Source organism: Branchiostoma floridae, chromosome 4 (genome assembly GCF_000003815.2).
Source record: "Branchiostoma floridae strain S238N-H82 chromosome 4, Bfl_VNyyK, whole genome shotgun sequence".
NCBI classification, from domain to species: Eukaryota; Metazoa; Chordata; class Leptocardii; order Amphioxiformes; family Branchiostomatidae; genus Branchiostoma; species Branchiostoma floridae.
In genome coordinates, this window is record NC_049982.1 from 29,621,152 (window position 1) to 29,623,791 (window position 2,640).

The 2,640-nt window shown below is 40.4% G+C and overlaps 1 protein-coding gene across 1 annotated transcript; it reads left to right on the top strand.

Moving 5' to 3' along the window:
• The first annotated feature begins 487 nt into the window (after positions 1–487).
• Positions 488–1,940, top strand: LOC118413745 (ADP-ribosylation factor-like). The gene is made up of 5 exons (XM_035817275.1): positions 488–542; positions 605–678; positions 1,010–1,171; positions 1,363–1,441; positions 1,720–1,940. Exons 1-5 carry the CDS (start codon positions 488–490, stop codon positions 1,938–1,940), a joined length of 591 nt encoding a protein of 196 aa, XP_035673168.1.
• Positions 1,941–2,640: the final 700 nt, after the last annotated feature.

Genomic DNA, 2,640 nt, shown 5'->3' on the forward strand with positions numbered 1-2,640 from the left:
CCGAAAGGTTCGCTTAGCGGCTAGCGGTTATCCCCCAGGTGAGCCTTCATTCGTATGTAGAAAAGTTACAAAGTAATTTTTGGTACTCAAATCACTTTCTACCTTCTGCCCAGGGGTTTTACTATGATATTCAAGTGTTGAAAGTAACGCACACTTTGTTTGAAATCTCGTAAGTCCGACCGTATGGGGTCGCTTTTTTTGCGGTTACCGAAGGGTTCGCTTAGCGGTTAGCGGTTATCCCCCAGGTGAGCCTTCATTCGTATGTAGAAAAGTTACAAAGTAACTTTGGGTACTCAAATCACTTTCTACCTTCTGCCCACGGGTTTTACTATGATATTTAAGTGTTGAAAGTAACGCACACTTTGTTTGAAATTTCGTAAGTCCGATCGTATGGGGTCGCTTTTTTGCGGTTACCGAAGGGTTCGCTTATAAATAGATTATGCTTGATAGATTTTGCAAATTTTAACAATATTTTACTTTCAACGTCATGATAACCGAGAAGAAGGTGTATGTGCCACCACAAGATTTTGGGCAACACCTCAGTGTCTAGCCTAATATTAGCAGCATATCACGTCCGAATTCTACTCTCTTTTGTTTCACACAGGGTTCAACGTGGAGACGATTGAATACAAGAACGTCAAGTTCACATCTTGGGACGTCGGTGGACGTGATAAAATCGTAAGTAGGATAGTAATCAAGTTCGTTGTATGCGTGTTAAGAGTATTCTATGTCGGGGACATTTGACGTAGGTGATATATTAATTGTGAGCTGTCATTGAGTACCATTTAGGCCGGGAAGGTATGGGGTTTTATTTGAATTCTGCAACTCGGCGATACAAAAGCGCCGACTAGCAATCTATGCTGTTCCTGCAGCTTTTGAGATGGTGACCCGAAGGTGTCAGAATACCAAGACGGCGGCACCCGTCAATGTGAAAGGGTGTATAAAACAGATTTGACTTATTAATAACCTGTGAATATTGTCAAGACAGCTTTTGTTTATGTTCTCACAGAGACCTTTGTATCGTCACTATTACCCGAACACGGACGCCATCATCTTTGTGTTGGACAGCAACGACAGGGATCGGTTACCGGAAATGCGTCAGGAGATTGGAATGTACCTGACCGAGGATGAACTGCGCGACTGCCTCTTTCTCATTCTTGCCAACAAACAGGTAAAACTTTTTGAAAGATTTTATTTTTGCATTGTGGTATTTTTAATAACAGTTCATAGATTACAATGATAGGACTTTTTTTTATATTTTTAGAAAATACGGGTACTTATTGAATACATGCAAATTGCACACTATCACCATACATTGTTTTAGTCAGTGGACTAGAAATGTCTGTTTTTTTTTTCTTGAAGGACATGCCAAACGCCCTTCCGCCTGACGTCATAAGAGAGAAATTGGAGTTGGACACGTTGCTGGAAGGCCGTCAGTGGCGTGAGTATAACAATATTTTGGCGACGCCTCAGGGCGGAGAAATATCTCTTAAACCTTTTTATACGCCCATATTGCATTGATTAACGTACAGGAGAGAACAAAAGTGGATTCTATTGTGTGGCATTTGCTTGTTCCTAGTGTCTTCATAAAACTGATCAGAAATAGCACTATGTTTTAAAATTCTGCTCACAAACGGAACGCCAGGTTGAGAGTTTGTGTTTCTTTTGCAACGCTGGCTCGTCTAAAATTTGTCTCTCTACCTTTTTTCCTAACCCCAGATCTTCAGCCAGCCTCGGCTAAGGAGGGAAACGGTCTGTACGAGGGACTAGACTGGCTGGCCGCCAAACTCGCTTCTAAAGAGGCACACGAGTACGTCACACAGTCGGTAGTGGAGGCGAAGGACGATGCCGTCACGATAACCAAGTCCAACCCCATCAAATCGGCAGTGAGATACTTCAAGTCGTGGTGGGGCAACGTGGGACAGGCGACGGCTACATGAACAAACTTTGCAAGCTGATATAGTGTATAAACTGGACTAACAGACCACTGAGAAGGTCCAATAGAATCTAATAATATGTTGATAGAAGGCTACTTATGGCCTCACGCTCGTGGACATAGACCTAATTATCTTTGAAAACTTGCGAATGGGTAATACACAAAACAATGGTCCATTTCTCTACAAAGGAATGTTTTATGGAGTATCCGATGTTTTAAAATCTTAACAAACACTAATTTCTGTTTTAAGCCAGGAATTGACTGTAAAAACTTTGTAAAATGAGTATCAGAGTCTCTTCGACTTTGCTCCTGTTGTTTTCTTGGAATCTGGGGGATCAGAATGCTCCCAAAATGCAGAAGCCTCTACTGTATTACTTAGAATTTAAATTCATTCATAGACGGCACAGTTATACACTGGTGACTAGTAAATATTCATTAGGTGCCGGGAAAAAATTTATAAAATCTCTGTTCTATAATGTGTTTGAAATTTTAAGTTAGCTTTCGCTAAGGTACTGGTGAGAAATATACAGCAAACTGTTTTTAAAGTGTTAAAGTGTTAAGTGCTAAGAAAATAATAAACTCTTCTTTGTTCTATTGTTTAAAACTTTTTAGTTCGGAGGACAGACCGAAGTAAAGTACTGTTGTACAGGGAGTAATATACAATGTTGAAAAAAATATTACGATATATGCTTGCATTCTAATCC